The sequence below is a fragment of the Aegilops tauschii genome, chromosome 3 (genome assembly GCF_002575655.3).
Source record: "Aegilops tauschii subsp. strangulata cultivar AL8/78 chromosome 3, Aet v6.0, whole genome shotgun sequence".
In the NCBI taxonomy this organism is placed as follows: domain Eukaryota; kingdom Viridiplantae; phylum Streptophyta; class Magnoliopsida; order Poales; family Poaceae; genus Aegilops; species Aegilops tauschii.
The window spans coordinates 547,499,410-547,514,386 of NC_053037.3; the positions used below are offsets into that span (position 1 = coordinate 547,499,410).

Below are 14,977 nucleotides of genomic sequence, written 5' to 3' on the forward strand. Positions count from 1 at the left end.
TGATTAGGCATAGCCCCGTGCCGTGATACCAACCGATTTGTACATATCTCCGTGTTTCCATCCTAAATGTAGCATAGTATGTCAACTTGAACCAGCCCGAAAGCCCTAGATAATCGTGTACTTGATCTGTTGAATAGTCACAACTTGTTCCTCACATGATGCCTGTACACTTTGGTTAGGTTAAATAGAACAAGTGATACTCATATTTTTTGGAAAATAAGTGGATACACATGTATATGAAACTGCATACACTTTGGATCCTCATATCTAAGCTGATGTATCTCTTTGGATTCTCGTATATATTTTTGGCATGTATCAGGGCCGTCTCCAGAAATTTGGAGGCCCGGGACAAAAATCAAAATAGGGCCCTAATTTTTTTTAAACCATATAGTTGAAGAACCAATGTAAGTAAAGCATACTCTCCTTAATTATTTAACTTCAAATATGTCTGCTTTGGTACAATATTTAGGAAATATATCAAATATTCATGGTAAAATAGTAAACATGGTGCTAAAGCAGTAAACTTCTAAACTGACCTCATTTTCTACCAAAAAGCAACATTCTTCTAGTATTTCTTGAAATAAAATCTTCGATCAAATCTTCATAATTAATCTTCTCCAAGATATCATTTTCAAGTGCTATAGTTGCCAATCCATTGAGTCTTTCTTGTGACATAGTAGAACGCAAGTAGGATTTCAACAACTTGAGTTTAGAAAAGCTCCTTTCTGCGGATGCAACCGTCACAGGAATGGTTAACAAAATTATGTATGCAATAACAGCATTAGGATAGATTAAGGAGCGCTTCTTCAAAAAATTCAGAACATCAAGTGGGCCCATAGATTTCTGAAGTGAGTCTTGGAGAAAAAGTAGCTCGCAACACAACTCAAGTCCATCAATATCTTTATTTTCTCCACTCTTAAGTGCACCTTCAAGATTAACACAAGCAGCCAACAAACTCTTATCATCCAAGGATCGCAGCCTATCTGAAGTAAACAAGAAACCAAATATTTTTTCATACCCTTCATACTGTTGAAATCTCGTGTTAAGTGAAACTATAGCCTGATCAACAATATGCAGAAAATAATTGACCCTAAATGACTCCTCTGCCGATTGTGAAACAATAGATGGATCATCTGCACCCTCATCAAATTGCCTTTTCCTCTTGATTTGACGCTTGGTGCGGAACTCTGGATCAATATCCATCTCCATTGCAATTTTTTTTGCATCTTCCAATGCTTTTGAAAAGCCAGATTCTCTGTACTTGGTGAAGAAGGAAATCAAGCCCTTTACAGACTCAATTGCGATATCAATAAGCATATCCTTTGACTGCAACTCTTTGCTGGTCAAATTAATAGCTGATAATATTTCATACCATATGATTATTGACACTAAGAATTCAAAGCCACAAAGATCATTTTCTGCCAATGATTGAGCTTCACTACTTGTCGATGGATCTTTATCATTTTCAGCCACTTGTAGTAAAGCCTCCCTTATTTCTGGTAGTTAAATCCTTATAGCCTTAACACTATCAACACGACTCTCCCAACGAGTAGCTGACAATGACTTGAGTGTTACTTCTGTTATATTATTTTTGAGAATTTGCCATCTTTTAGTAGAATTAGCAAATGTTGTGTAGATGCGTTGAATAATGCCAAAAAAATCAGATGCTTTACGACAAGACTTTGCCATATCACATAATGTCAAATTTAGACTATGGCAACCACAAGCCGAATAAAAAGCTCTCCGGTTTATTTCCAAAACTTTACTTTTTACCCCTTGATGTCTTCCTTTCATATTTGACCCATTATCATATCCCTGCCCTCTCAGATTAACAATATCAAGGTCAAGACTTTTCAATTCATTTTTTAGAACATCAAACAATCCTTGCCCGGTGGTATCATTCACATCCAAAAAACCTAAGAATGATTCCTCAATGCAAAAAGAACCAGAAGATGCATCAACATACCTAATTATCAAAGACATCTGCTCTTGGTGGCTTGCATCGGGAGTACAGTCAAGTAAAACAGAGAAGTACTTTGCTTCTTTTACCTTTCTAATGATTTCAGACCTGATTGCAACAGCGAGCAAATTTATTAGTTCATTCTGGATGGAAGGACCAAGATAATGATCACGGATTTTATCATTTGTGATGCGGTCAACATGTTCTTTTATAACTGGGTCAAATTCAGCCAACATTTGAACCAATCCTAAGAAATTCCCATTGCTATCTTGGTACACCTTGCTATTACTGCCACGAAATGCTATATTATGTTCCGCAAGAAATTTCACAATCAAAAGAATCCTGAGCAAAACTTTTCTCCAATGCTCCCTTTCTTTTTCAAGTTCTTGCTGAGCAACTTTATCAATTGTTTGATTCTTCTCCAACCTGAATCGCAAGTCATACCAAGTACACATATTTGTGACATGTTCTTTGCCATTTTCATGCTCTTTGAGTCTACTGATAAGATGATGCCAGTCACTGAAGCCATCATTTGCTAATTGGCCTCTAACATGTCCCTTCCTAAATAATTTGCAGCAAAAACAAAATACTTTGTCAAGATCTTTGCTGTACACAAGCCACTCTCTATCACACTTTTCTCCATTCGAGAGAACTCTAGTGTACGATAATGCAGAAAACCTTCTACCAAATTTGTCTGTACGACCATGCTCAATAGACCGGGTCTCTTTTAGGACCACTTTGCGCCAAAATATCAATCATTGTAGGATCAAGTGCATCCCAAGTTCTTGGATCAAATATATCCGGTTGAACATAATTATTAATGTTATCAGCAACATTACCTTCAGCAACAATATTAGCATCATCACCTTCATCAACATGAATAATCATCACCTTCGACTACAGTGTTAGTATCATCATGTTCATCAGATTCTGCAATGTGAGCCTCAACCTCTACTGGATCACCACCATGTGCATCATCAATATTAGCATCAGGAGTTTGGTTTTCAAAATTGCTTTGAGGTTCTTTCACAACAAATATATCGAGAGCGCCCTTTTGGGTCCGAGCATCTTCTTCTAGCTTTTGTTTTTTCCTACGCTTCGAAGCACCAGAATCATACTTCCTCCCTGGATGCATGAATATTTCTGTTCAATGAAACAAAAAGTAATCTGAGTCAATTCAAACTCTAGAAATTGTAGCACTGTATAGCTAAGAAAATAGATAAAGACTTCACCCAGATGAAATATTAGAAAATATTGTTTAACAAAAAATAGTTTACCGCCTAATGCCTACGCTGGCAAAATAAAAATAGGGTTTTGTCTACAAGGAATTACGCCGGCGAGGGATGAATGATCCGCCGTGGGGCTTCGGTGGCCCGCGGCCGCGTACGAAAGGCTGAACTGACGTGTTTGCTCTGCTGCCGTTGCCTTGCTCTATTGCCATCACCCAGGCGCCCAGCCGCCGTCGCCCCTGTGTGCCTTGCCTTCTCGTCGTTCACAAGCGCTGATCGATTAGGTCATTGGGATTAGATCGGATGCTAAAACTGCTAAGCGATGGGGGTTAGAGAAACTACGGGCTGGAGGGCTGCACTGCATGCGTACGTGTATATGGGCTGCCTGGCTGCCTGGGAATGCATTTTTTATTGGGCCTTATATATATATATATATATGTGTGTGTGTGTGTGTGTGTATACATACATATTCCTGGACTGGGGCCCCCCAAATTTTGCGGCCCTGTGCGGTCGGCCAATTTGGCCTTGGCCATCGACGGGCCTGGCATGTATATACAGTGCCATAGTTTTGCGCACACGGATTCGAGAAGGGAAGAAAGGTCCACGAGCTGTGCATATAACCAGTTGCACGTACGTACAAATATAAGAAAAACATTTCCAACACAAGTAGCAAAGATCTGGAACCCATCATATCTCATGTTGGAATTATTTATCCTATTTACGATTCCTATTCCTGGTAACTAAAGTGCTTTTCACCTACTAAAGTATTTCTGTGCTTCCTTTCTGTTGAATCGGAGAGATAGGCCGGTGCAGCTCTACAGCCTCTACTTGACGTTAATTTGATTTGCGGAAATCGAATATGCAAAGAGCAAACATTTTCTTTCTACGTAGCACCGGGTCTTGGTAGTGGCACTAGTACTACTATTGTTTGGTACTACCTGCATGCGTCTTGGCGCCCGTCCCGGATCGACGGCCAAATAAATAGCCAATTACGCATGTCTTATACTAATCCAGCAAATCAATCAGCCTTGATTCGTAAGCAATGACACGCATATAAAACAAGATCGTCAGTGCGAACCAAGGTGCGCCAAGAGTTGAATTGAGCAAAACAAAATTGCAGCGTCCTTCGGTACTCGCTCGCACGTTGCTAGCTACTGCTAATCAAGTACACCAGGGCTAGCATAAACATATCGTCAACACAATTAACAAACTACGACCCAACGTAGTACGTGCTGGCTGCCACCAGTATCTAATTCGTCTCGCCAAGTTGAGTAACAGTATAGTACAGCATGCATGGTGGCGTGCCTGGTCCATGGTCCATGCATGGAGTGGAGTGAGCATATGTGCCATGGCTACTGGTCCCTTAACACAGGTTCAATATAATCTCGTGTTAGTGAGTGCACGCGTACTAGGTTACCGGCAGTGCGGACCACAGGAAGGTAGTAGAGACAGATACTTTGAGAGGAGTAGATCAAGTTATTAAGGCTTATTAATCTGCAACCGACGTTAATTGGACCACACACACCGGTACAGTATGGTACAGCACTGAACCACTGGCATTGGTAGTTCAGCGACATGGATAATCAGTAACCTAAAAAAGCTGGCCAGACTCCAACTGTTTCACACACACCGGTTCCTTCGGTGCATGGTTTCACAGTAACCAAATTAAACTCCGGTGCAGGCTCCTTTGCGTTTGCAGAGAAGATGCCGCCATCCACCGCGGCGAAGATGCCGCCTTCCACCTGTCTCCAGTTGTAGCCGGCTCTGAGACGATGCCCCCAAGGAGAAAGAAGACGTGGAGACGCCTTCATCGCCCGATCCCGCGGATCTGAGGATTTCCTTCGGAGGCAAGGCTGCGGGGAGAAGCACCACACCAAAACGACGCTTCCAAGAAAGAGTGCGGCGCCCGCGGGCGTCGCCGTCGCCGGATCCGGTAGAGGCCGGAGAAGGATTTCTTCCGGAGATGCTCAACCACCGCGAGCCCTAACCAGCCGGCCACCAACCGCCCCCAAACCTGCACCGCAGAGCACCGAAGGGAATCTCCCGCCAGCGCCCGCGCCCGTCCCAGCTGAGGCCGTCCCGCGCGACCCGCCGGCCAGCAGCAGCCGTGCTGCCGGGTCCTGGGCGCACACCGCCGTCTCCACCGACCAGCCGACCCCGCCAGAGGAAGGAGGAGCCATGCCCGAATCTCGCCGAGCTGCACCACCTCCCGCCGCAGCAGAGACGCCAAACCACAGCAGCTCCGCCGCCGCCCACGCAGCCGACGAGAGTCACCGCCCGCCCACGGCCGCGCCGCCCAGAGATCGAAGAGGTTCGGGGCCGCCGCCCCGGCGTTCGAGCACCCGTGCCGCTGCAGACCCCCGCAGCAGAAACCGGGGAAGCCAGATCTGGCCGCGACCGGCTCGATCTAGCCGCCCCACGCAGCGCCCTGCAACAGCCCCCTCCGCACCCGCAAGCCGAGCATCACCCCCGCCGCCAGAGCATCACCGGAGATAGGCGAGGCAGCCGCGCAGTCCACCGCCAGGCACCACAGCGCCGAGCGCCACCCGCTGCCGCTCCCCCAGGACTGGACGCCGCGCGACGGGAGAAGGCCCCGCCGCCGGCACCCCCGCACAGGCTTTGCCCGGCGGTGGCCATCGGCGGCGGCGAGGGAGGAGGAGCAGGTGAGGGGAGTGGGAGGCGGCGGGGATCGGGTCACCGCCCGAGTCGCCAAGCTAGGCGACGCGGGGGCCGAAAGGAGCTGTATATGACGCGCCCTTTTGTACCCTTCATTTTTTTGCTCTTCAATCATCTATGTGCTTAACCGGTTCCAAGAAAGGTAAAGTAAAGTAGACTTCAAAGTTTAAAATAACAAAGTGGGAGACTTGTACCGATAGATTATGGCAATTAACTTGTTGTCCCACCCAAAATGTAGCCGTTCGCGCGGGCTACCTGCACGTTGCATGGGTATGAGTTAAGCGAAAAAACAAACAGAAAGCTGACTAATTAAGCTCGCAGATACTATACCAGTATACCACCACCACAAGTCTATCATACTGTAGTACTGTCCCTCTCGTGTCAAAGAAGCCATATGTGTATGCTGCTTCTAGTCACTTACGCACTCTGGCCCTTTCTTTTGAGCCCTAGCCCTAGCTAGATCCCATCAAAGGCTAGTTAAACAACTATTAAGAATGTAAAGCTTAATTAGTTCAATGATCAAGGGACCACTTTCGTGTCTTACTTTGCTCTCCGTAGATCAAGGGACCACTTTCGTGAGGAGTGCAAAGAACCCATCGAATTAGCAACCATGCAAGCATCTCAACCAATGATCACTAGGTTAGAGACAATTCTTTCTCAAGTGCATCACTTGTTAAATAACCAAAGCGCCTTTAACTAATGCAGCTACTCCTCGAAGGGGGGGGGGGGGGGGGGGGGGGGTGATCAAATACGGATGCTGATCCACCTCTTTTTTGACAAATACTCCCCCATCCCAATATTTTATACTAAAGTAACGACACTTATTTTGGGACGGAGGCAATACTACTGTAACCCTCTTTTTTAAAGCCTCCAATCCTTTCTGCAAAGCAACATCATACAAGTGCCACCACGCCCATATGTACGCCTAGATTAGCTCAAACAAGTCACTTAGCCAATAATGATGTTGGAGCTAGAGTTAAAGGGAGGGCATAGCTTGGACGCAACACGTTTGCTAATCAACGGAAAAACGGATATCCCAAGCCACCTGGTTGAGGATACCCATAAGCATCCTAGCTCGTCCGTCGAAGCAAACACACCCTAAATCCACAAAGAAAACCTTGGAGGCCGGCTATTTATACACCTCCAACCCTAGCCGCCGGCAATTCGTCAATCATTCATCTCATATCTCTCAAAGTTCAAGCCGCCATCCACATCACGTCAAGAGGCATTATGGGGTGATCAAATATGGATGCTGATCCACCTTTTTTTTGACAAATACTCCCCAATCCCAATATTTTATACTAAAGTAACGACACTTATTTTGGGACGGAGGCAATACTACTGTAACCCTCTTTTTTAAAGCCTCCAATCCTTTCTGCAAAGCAACATCATACAAGTGCCACCACGCCCATATGTACGCCTAGATTAGCTCAAACAAGTCACTTAGCCAATAATGATGTTGGAGCTAGAGTTAAAGGGAGGGCATAGCATGGACGCAACACGTTTGCTAATCAACGGAAAAACGGATATCCCAAGCCACCTGGTTGAGGATACCCATAAGCATCCTAGCTCGTCCGTCGAAGCAAACACACCCTAAATCCACAAAGAAAACCTTGGAGGCCGGCTATTTATACACCTCCAACCCTAGCCGCCGGCAATTCGTCAATCATTCAACTCATATCTCTCAAAGTTCAAGCCGCCATCCACATCACGTCAAGAGGAATTATGGGGTTGTGCCAAGCCTTCATCTCCATTGTTTGCAAGCTTGAAGGAAGGCCAGGAAAGAAGACACCAAAGAAGCCGCCACTTTCGCCCCCCCCCCCCCCCCCCCCCCCCGTGCATCGCGGCTGTTGAGAGTGTTTGATTAACACATTTGGTTGAAGATATTGCATGATCACATAGTGTTTGTCTTTCACCTATATAAATGGATCTCCTATAATGCCATCCTAATTTTGAATCTTTAGTAGGAAACTATGGCACCGTCTAATTAGTTGCATCATGAAAATGATAATGGTATGAGAGAAACTACTCTTGTCATGTCAGCAACAACGACTTCCTTGCTAGTTCAACATGAACTGCTAAATAATACTATAGTGCCACAAGAGATTATTGGTTGTCGCACGCCTTTCTCCCCCCCCCCTCTATCTGCTGCTCCGGCACCCGGTGGGGGTAGAATCCTGGTGCATTGGCTCTGGCTTGTAGATAGACTAGGATTTTAGTCCTCATAGGGGCGGTCCTCGGATGGATGGCGAGGCTTCTTCTTCCAGTCAGTCTTCCCGGCTCCGATTCATGTCAAGTTTGCCTGTCGGGGCAGATTAGATGGAGCTTCTCATAAATTCTTGCCAAGTCCTCTATGCCATGAGGCTAGGGTTTCTTGCTGTGTGTACGCGACGGTGAGATTTCGTGTCAAGTTCTTCAGATCAATTCAAGGATTCAACAACGAGGACTACAACTCTGGGGCACTGGTCATTAGGGGCACGTGCGCGAAAAATTCTTAATAGTCATAGACAAGGTCAGGCCGGCTCTGGTATGGGTGTGGCAACAGGGGCTTGTCGGCAGCTCGTTCTGGCAGCGACAGTGGTTGTTTGGTGGTCTAGGGATCTCAATATAATTTTTTATTATGTTTTCTATGTTTTGTACTTCAGTGAACTTTTATAATATGTCTAAGTTCTTTTCGCAAAAGAGACATTATTTGTTCTCTAGCAAGGGTATGTTTACGCTAATATAGGACCGCCTATAGGCCAAAGAATTGTTGTTTCTAAACAAGGTTGATTTTGGCCTTTGGACCTTCGTCTTCCTTTGACAACATACCGCATCTCTCCAATCAAACCTCTAGTGTATCTACACCATCGGCTTCGCAATGCGGCCGCTAGATCAATCGTGCCATCTGACATCCCGACCTCTAGTGAAACCTCCACGCTAACCAATCCTAACCACTAATTTCACCGCCGAGGTATTCCCTCAGCTCCATTGGCGTAGTCATTGTGTCGTCAGTGGCTTCGTCCTAATTACTTTGGTGTGGTCTAGTTCTACATGCCTTGTTATGCTTCTAGTGCTGCTCTGTCATGTGCTGCCAGCGTCTCCTACATCTGCCACTCTTTACTTTGCCCTCTTTTGTCGTTGCGATAGTGAATCCATTTGATTCCAAGCTCTGCCCCACCTCCGTCACCATTGCTCGTGCATTGCTATCCGCCGAAAGTATTGCGAGGAATCGACGGTGACATCGAAAAATTCGGCGACATAGCAATAGCAAATATGGCAAGATATTAGATTTATAGCGTGCAATGCACCTCTTATAGCATCTCTAGCAGACCCCGATAACCCACAAGTATAGGGGATCGCAACAGTTTTAGAGGATAGAGTATTCAACCCAAATTTATTGATTCGACACAAGGGAGCCAAAGAATATTCTCAAGTATTAGCAGCTGAGTTGTCAATTCAACCACACCTCAAAGACTTAATATCTGCAGCAAAGTATTTAGTAGCAAAGTAGTATGGAAGTAGCGGTAACCGTGGAAAAAGTAACAGTAGCAGTTTTGTAGCAATCATAACATTGGCAATGGAAAAGTAACGAAGCAAAGATCAATATGTAAAAAGCTCGTAGGCAATGGATCGATGATGGATAATTATGTCGGATGGCATTCATCATGCAACGGTTATAACATAAGGTGACACAGAACTAGCTCCAGTTCATCACAGTAATGTAGGCATGTATTCCGAATATAGTCATACGTGCTTATGGAAAAGAACTTGCATGACATCTTTTGTCCTACCCTCCCGTGGCAGCGGGGTCCTATTGGAAACTAAGGGATATTAAGGCCTCCTTTTAATAGAGTACTGGACCAAACCATTAGCACTTAGTGAATACATGAACTCCTCAAACTACGGTCATCACCGGGAGTGGTCCCGACTATTGTCACTCCGGGTTTGCCGGATCATAACACATAGTAGGTGACTATAACTTGCAATATCGGATCAAGAACACAAATATGTTCATGAAAACATAAAGGGTTCAGATATGAGTTCATGTCACTCTGGCCCTAGTGACAAGTATTAAGCATAGCAAAGTCATCGCAACATCAATCATAGAACATAGTGGATACTAGGGATCAAACCCTAACAAAACTAACTCGATTACATGATAAATCTCATCCAACCTATCATGGTCCAGCAAGCCTACGTGGAATTACTCACGCACGGCGGTGAGCATCATGAAATTGGTGATGGAGGATGGTTGATGATGACGATGGCGACGGATTCCCCTCTCCGGAACCCCGAACGGACTCCAGATCTGCCCTCCCGAGGAAGAACAGGGGTTGGCGGTGGCTCCGTATCGTAAAACATGATGAATCCTTCTCTCTAATTTTTTTTCCCCGAAAGTGAATATATGGAGTTGGAGTTGAGGTCGGTGGAGGTCCAGGGGGGCCACAAGGTCGGAGGCGCACCCCAGGGGGTGGGCGCTGTGACGCCCTCGATTCAATCGTACACTAATCATACACGCAAATGTGTACGATCAAGATCAAGGACTCACGGGAAGATATCACAACACAACTCTAGACACAAAATAAAATAATACAAGCTTTATATTACAAGCCATGGGCCTCGAGGGCTCGAATACATAAGCTCGAATACACAAGAGTCAGCGGAAGCAACAATATCTGAGTACAGACATAAGTTAGACAAGTTTGCCTTAAGAAGGCTAGCACAAAAGCAACATCGATCGAAAAGGCAAGGCCTCCTGCCTGGGAGCCTCCTAACTACTCCTGGTTGTCGTCGGTCTCCACGTAGTAGTAGGCATCGGCGGTGGCATCTGGCTCCTGGGCTCCGACATCTGGTTGCATCAACCGGAAAGAAGAAGAAAGGGGGAAAAAGGGGTAGCAAAGCAACCGTGAGTACTCATCCAAAGTACTCGCAAGCAAGGATCTACACTACATATGCATCGGTATCAATGAAAAGGACTGTATCTGTGGACTGGACTGCAGAATGCCAAAAGAGAAGGGGAAAGCCTAGCCTATCGAAGACTAGCATCTTCTGGAAACCACCATCTTGCAGCAACAGGAGGGAGTAGAGTAGCCTAAAGTAAAGTAGTAGTAGTGTTATCAACCTCGGCCAGAGATCCTTTCTCGAGTCCCTGCGAGAAAACAATCCCAGAGCCATACTATCCAGTTATCATCACAATCCATTACTCATCACAGGTATCCAGTTCTAGTTGTATCGATCGGGATACAACTCCAAGTGTCCGTTACCGTAGGACAGGCTATCGATAGATGTTTTCTTCCTTGCAGGGGTGCACCAACTTACCCACCACGCTCGATTAACTCTGGCCGGACACACTTTCCTGGGTCATGCCCGGCCTCGGCCAAACAATACGCCGCAACCCGACCTAGGCTTAATAGAGAGGTCAAGCACGCCGGACTAAACCAATGTCCCCAGGGATCATGGGCCATCGCCCCGGGAACTCCTGCATGTTGCGTGGGCGGCTGGTGAGCAGACCTAGCTACCTCCTTAAAAAAGGCGGGAGCTTACCAGTCCAACCCGGCGCGCGCCGCTCAGTCGCAGGACGTCTATTAAGCTTCGGCTGATGCATACGACGCATAACGCCCATACCATGCCCACGTGATGGTTAGTGCTATCAGGCCAAAGGCCCCTCGGATCAAATATCCAAATCATAGTGGATTAGGAGCACGCGGTAACAAGCAGAGACTCACGAAAGATGTGACCCCGTTGCCCCGTCTCGAGGACTTGCGGCAAGGGCTAGGAATGCCCGGCCACGCCTCGTAATTATCTCGCGGGCACCTTCCAGGTCAACCCGACTCCACATCACTCGCGGGTACCCCTCAGGGTCGACCCGCCTTTCCAAGTAACAGTTGTAAAGTCCAAGTATCCGTGTGTCCAAACATCAAGGGGAAAACCCGAGGAATCACCCCCGGTGAATTCCACTCGATGTAATCATCAAGGTGAACGTAAGAGGAACCACCCCCGAGGTTCACACTTGAGGGGTTGCACGACAGAGTCGTATCGGAAATGGTTAAGGTGGAATCACCCTCGATGACCACGACCGAATAGCTACACTACAGGGTTAACATCAGAAGTGCTGTAGAGGTCTCACCCTCGGCACTCAATAGTAACCTAGCAGTGTCGAGCAACTAAGGGGAAAGTGATGTGCGGTGCCGGGGCCTGGTCTTTGACCACGTTGATTGGGTCTTCGAACATAAAGCGGGGCAACTGGGACAAGGTGGGGGTCACTGATGGATCACTAACCAACCTATACTAAGCAGTTTAGAATAAGCAAGTAAGGTACAATAGCAGATACAAAAGCAGGCTATGCATCAGAATAGGAGCAAACAATAACAGTAGCAAAATCTAATGCAAGCATGAGAGAAAGGAAATGGGCGATATCGGGATGATCAAACGGGGGCTTGCCTAGTTGCTCAGACAAGGAGGGTCGTCGGTGATGTAGTCGAACATAGTGGCATCGGCAGCCGTCTCGGGGTCTACCGGAAAGAAGTAACGGAGAGGGCACACCATAAATAACAGAGCAATCAAAGCATCATAAAGCATAACATGGTAAAACGCGGTGCTAGGAGCGATCTAACGCGGTGCTAGGTGATACAGACGAAGAGGGAAAACATCCGAGAATGTTTTCCCGGTTCCGGACGTCCGTCAAATAGATGAACCGGAGGGGAAAGGTTCGAGGTTTGCTAAGCTAGGGACATGTGGCGGACGAACGGACCGCGTATTCGGATTCGTCTCGTCGTTCTGAGCAACTTTCATGTATAAAACTTTTTCATCGGAGTTACAGTTTAATTTACACGATTTTTCAAAGATTTAAACATTTTCTGGATTTACTATTAATTTCGAGAATACAAAGCAGAATTACTTTTTGTACCCACGGACAGCTAGACCTAGAGGCAGCTAGACCTAGAGGCTTACATGTGGGGCCAGGGTCTGAGTTGACCCAGTCAATATTTGACTTGACTGGTCAACTAGTGAACAGTGTCGGTGAGGGCCCAGTTGTCATAGACTCTGTTTTATTAAGTCAATTAATTTGAGATAATCATCAGGGTGGCTCACATATTATTTTCTTCTAAACTAAATCAGCAATGGATTAACACTAACTAATCTAGTCTAATTAAACAAGGGCCGGCCGCATTGGACAGTGGCCTGGCCGGCCACAAGCACACACGCATACAACATATCATGGCCATGGCCATGTTCAGTAGCAGCAGCATCCGCGGCAATTGAGCAGGAGCATCCGCAGCAATTGAGCAGCAGCTAGTAGCCATAGTACTGAGGAGCAGCAGCGGCGCAGGTAACCGCAAGCAGCAGCAGGCAGAGGCGCTAGAAGCATCGGCAACAACAGCAGGCGAGCAACAGCCAGGGAGCAGCGCAGCCGCGGAAACAGAACACAACAACGCACGCCGAGGGGGAGCAGCGGCGACACTAACGGCAGGGCGCGCAGCAAGGAACGGGAATAGCAGAAGCAGGGGGCGTGGGCACGCACTGAACTAAGCATACATGAAACATCGACCATGGCGGGCGAGCACGGGACAAGCCAAACGGCGGCCGAATCGAATGGAAAAGTGGGGGAACAAGGACAGGCGCTCACAGCAGAGGTCGCAGGCGAGCTCGACGAGGCCGGGGTGGATCGGAGCGATGGATCAACGGCAAGGTCGTGCGGCTGTGCGTGGGGAGGAGCCCGATGGCAAGCGCTGGCGGCGGCCTGGAGACGAGCCGAGGGGCGTAGAGGAAGGAGACGACGACGGCGGACCGCCTAGAAGCCGTGGCGTAGCTCGAGGTGGCCAGTGGCCGCGGGATCGACGACGGCAGAGCTATGATGGCGTCCGGATGAGCTCGGGTTTGAGCAGAAACAGGGCGAGGGGAGGAACTGGGGCTAGGGTTTGATGTGGGGGAGAGAGGAGGGGCTTGGGGTGCCCTTATCCATCTCGGGGCACCGACGGATGGTCGACACGGGCGAGATCCGCGCATGGACGGTCGCGCGTGGCCGGACAGCGCCATGGCCTCTGCCTCTGTCGAGAGGTGAGGGAAAGGCCGGGGCGGTGGGTCGGGCCTGGTACAGTGTAGGCTGGGCCAGGTGCAAAAAAAAGGGGGGGGAAGGGGTCGTTCTATTTTTATTTTTCTTTTATCTTTTCTGTTTTGCCTTTTCACTTCTGTTTGCAAATTGCTTGACCACCAAACGACCTTTGTAAAATATGCAGCTTGTCAAAACCAATACTAGGCATTATGTACTACTGCTACAAAAGTTTGGACGCAAGATGATCTCGTTCAAATTTTATATAAATGAAAATTAGATCAATGGGGTTGTTTGGGCACTGTTTTAAATCCTAGGGCATTTTGGGAATTTAGGTGATATTGTTTTCCTCAACATAATTACTTAGGAATTATTTTCAAAATTATGAACTATTTTGATTGCATTTTTGAAGATGTAAATATTTGACTTGCAATTCGAATTTGAATTTGACTTGACTTTTAATCAAGTGGAAATTTGGCAAGGTAATCATGATGACATGGCAACCATTAGGGGGAGATTACTGTAGCATGATTCTCGGGGTGTTACAAATCTCCTCTACTACAAGAAATCTCGTCCCGAGATTTAAGAGGTGGAGTAAGGGAGAAAGTCTCGGGAAGGACGGAGCTCAACACAAGATAGGTACCTGGGGGCTATCTCGGTGAACGTGGCATAGAAGCATCTCTCGAGTTGAAATTCAAGAAAGTCATCGAGAGCAAGGTAAGAAGGTGCAATAAGAAGCTTCAACTGGGTAGGCAATCATTCGTTGCGTGGAACAGAGGGTGAAAGGGGTTCAGAGCAATGGGAATAAGTATTGCGTTTGATACCAGAACAGATCACAAGAAGGTGGCTCGTGAATTACATACGAAGCCAAGCGCGAGGAACAATTTGGGAAGACAGGGATGTATAGGAGAGTCAGGTTTCGATCCTGTGGAACTGTGGGTTATGGGCCCACCATGTGTGTTAAAACAGGAAGGCGCTAACATTTTGAACAACCATGATAGCAAGGCAGGTCAGAGGATATCCTGTCAAATATGTTGGCAACAACGTTGGTACCAAGGGCGAGGGACGAAGAGAACTATT

General features: G+C 47.0%; 1 protein-coding gene and 1 long non-coding RNA gene across 2 annotated transcripts; both read right to left on the reverse strand.

The window, feature by feature from the left end:
- Nucleotides 1-537: 537 nt before the first annotated feature.
- On the reverse strand, nucleotides 538-5,369 carry LOC109782637 (uncharacterized). The gene is made up of 6 exons (XM_073495578.1): nucleotides 5,204-5,369; nucleotides 2,910-3,103; nucleotides 2,800-2,857; nucleotides 2,013-2,261; nucleotides 1,767-1,916; nucleotides 538-1,355 (listed from the first exon to the last, which is right to left on the reverse strand). The coding sequence occupies exons 1-6, from the start codon at nucleotides 5,367-5,369 to the stop codon at nucleotides 538-540; spliced, it is 1,635 nt and encodes a 544-aa protein (XP_073351679.1).
- A 5,061-nt stretch (nucleotides 5,370-10,430) lies between these two features.
- On the reverse strand, nucleotides 10,431-13,850 carry LOC141042502 (uncharacterized). Its single transcript, XR_012205575.1, has 3 exons — nucleotides 13,475-13,850; nucleotides 12,289-12,359; nucleotides 10,431-10,696 (listed from the first exon to the last, which is right to left on the reverse strand). It is a non-coding gene; the product is annotated as an uncharacterized lncRNA (long non-coding RNA).
- Between the last annotated feature and the right edge of the window lie 1,127 nt (nucleotides 13,851-14,977).

Bases quoted from the DNA above. Each gene is read 5' to 3' on its own strand.
- LOC109782637 (XM_073495578.1), bottom strand. From the start codon at position 5,369: ATGGCTCCTCCTTCCTCTGGCGGGGTCGGCTGGTCGGTGGAGACGGCG. The intron at 2,262-2,799 runs GTAATGTTGCTG...AACATAATATAG, and splicing joins TGCTAATATTGTTGCTGAAG to CATTTCGTGGCAGTAATAGC. The intron at 1,917-2,012 runs GTACTCCCGATG...AATCATTCTTAG, and splicing joins CTTCTCTGTTTTACTTGACT to GTTTTTTGGATGTGAATGAT.